This window comes from Merops nubicus, unplaced genomic scaffold, assembly GCF_000691845.1.
Source record: "Merops nubicus isolate BGI_N331 unplaced genomic scaffold, ASM69184v1 scaffold13097, whole genome shotgun sequence".
NCBI classification, from domain to species: domain Eukaryota; kingdom Metazoa; phylum Chordata; class Aves; order Coraciiformes; family Meropidae; genus Merops; species Merops nubicus.
This window is the reverse complement of record NW_008618384.1, coordinates 1-1,744: the sequence shown is the minus strand read 5'-3', so window position 1 is coordinate 1,744 and position 1,744 is coordinate 1. Positions and strand designations below refer to the sequence as shown.

The following is a 1,744-nucleotide window of genomic DNA, read 5'->3' as shown; positions in this document are numbered from 1 at the left end:
CAAGGAAGTCATCATGATATTTAATCCTGGTAACTTCTATTAGAGAGACATCTCAGATTACAGCAACTCCATCATGAACAAAGTAGGCCACGGACACGTCCATTAAGCAATATCATTTAAGCTACTGAAAAATATTTTGAAAATACATTTTTCCACTCTCGTAAAGGTTTTGTTTTCTTCTTGCACCTGAACCCAGACGTTAGGAAGATCCCAAGCCTCTTGGAAAAACAAGTCTGTACGTAGTATCTCGGTCAGTAGAGCCAACACACAGTCCTGTTCAACTGTTGGTACTGCAGAAACGTGTATAAAACGGTTAAGAGCAGAATTATCATTGGCAAATAAATATCTTTAAAAATACTTTGTATTTTTATGAACCCAGACGTTAGGAAGATCCCAAGCCTCTTGGAAAAACAAGTCTGTACGTAGTATCTCGGTCAGTAGAGCCAACACACAGTCCTGTTCAACTGTTGGTACTGCAGAAACGTGTATAAAGAGGTTAAGAGCAGAACTATCATTGCATTTTTCCTCAGAGATATTTGTTTGACAAAGTATTTTTAAATGCATTCATACCGGCTTTATAAATAAAGCAAAATAAACTGCATAAATGGGTGCACAAGTGCTATAGGTAGAGGATTAAATAAATATCACTATAAATGTAGAACAGTCACTAACATCTGCTTAACGAAGTAGCATAGGAATTCATTTATTAAAATGAAAACATGGAAAGCTTCTATAGAAGATAGTGCAAGTATACAGCTATTTAAGTCATCAAAATGAAAATACACCCCCCAGATTGTGTAGTAACACAAGTTTGCTTACCAAAAGGAAAATAGAGTAATCCCCATCACTGTAAGAACAGGACTCACCTGCTAGCTGATAGTGTTTTTCTGCCAACAGTTGGTGGTGGAGTTGGTTCACTATGGAAAAAGCTTTTTATCCACCAACATTTATCAATTAACTCAGGCAACCCTGCCAAAAGAGAAAAAACCCACACCATTAGACAATGGGTGAATAATAAACATGGAGAACTAGAAGATTGTTTGAAAGAAGGAAACATTACCATGAAATGCTTTGTCCTGGTCTGTAACATTCACAGAATCTGAACAGCAGGAGGAGCTGGAACAAACACTGGATTCCGAATTCTGTCTTGCTGTTCATGGAAAACAGAGACATGTAGTCAAAAAAAAAAAATGCTTTGAAAGAATATACTATTTAATTGTCATGAATTTTTCAGATCTGCTGCTATCTTGGAGGAAACAATCTAAAAGGTAAGCTTACTTAGCTACAAAGTATAACTTTGATATTGTATACACTACTACAGTTATATATATATGAAAAAAAACTTCTGTGTAAGTCGATCTAACAGTCTACTCCTCACTTAAAAGCATACTGAAATCTGTTTCTGTAACTTTCACTGAAATCAGTGACACATCCTACAGTTATGTACACATCAGTATCCAAACAAATGAGTCTGTTGAATACTCAAGTCCAAAACAACCTAATTACTATACTTCCCATTGTGATACAACTCGCTGTACTCACACGCCAGTGTCCATCCTGTACAGATGGATCTTAACACACCAGGTGTACTCTTAAGCCAGTGACTACTTCACGTATTTAGAAACAAAAACATGAGTTGATTTTGTGTTCTGCCTAAGCCTGCGAAGTAAACATGAAAGATGGCTAGCAGCCAGGACTTGCTGAGCTAAAACTTTTTTTATGTTATATTTTATAATTAAAAAAA

At 36.0% G+C, this 1,744-nt stretch overlaps 1 protein-coding gene across 1 annotated transcript; it reads right to left on the bottom strand.

The window, feature by feature from the left end:
• Positions 1 to 866: 866 nt before the first annotated feature.
• LOC103775960 (chromosome unknown open reading frame, human C8orf22) lies at positions 867 to 1,150 on the bottom strand (the record flags this gene model as incomplete). The annotated part of the gene is made up of 2 exons (XM_008943436.1): positions 867 to 969; positions 1,061 to 1,150. Coding segments are annotated over 2 exons (193 nt in total), but the record flags the coding sequence as incomplete, so codon positions are not given.
• Between the last annotated feature and the right edge of the window lie 594 nt (positions 1,151 to 1,744).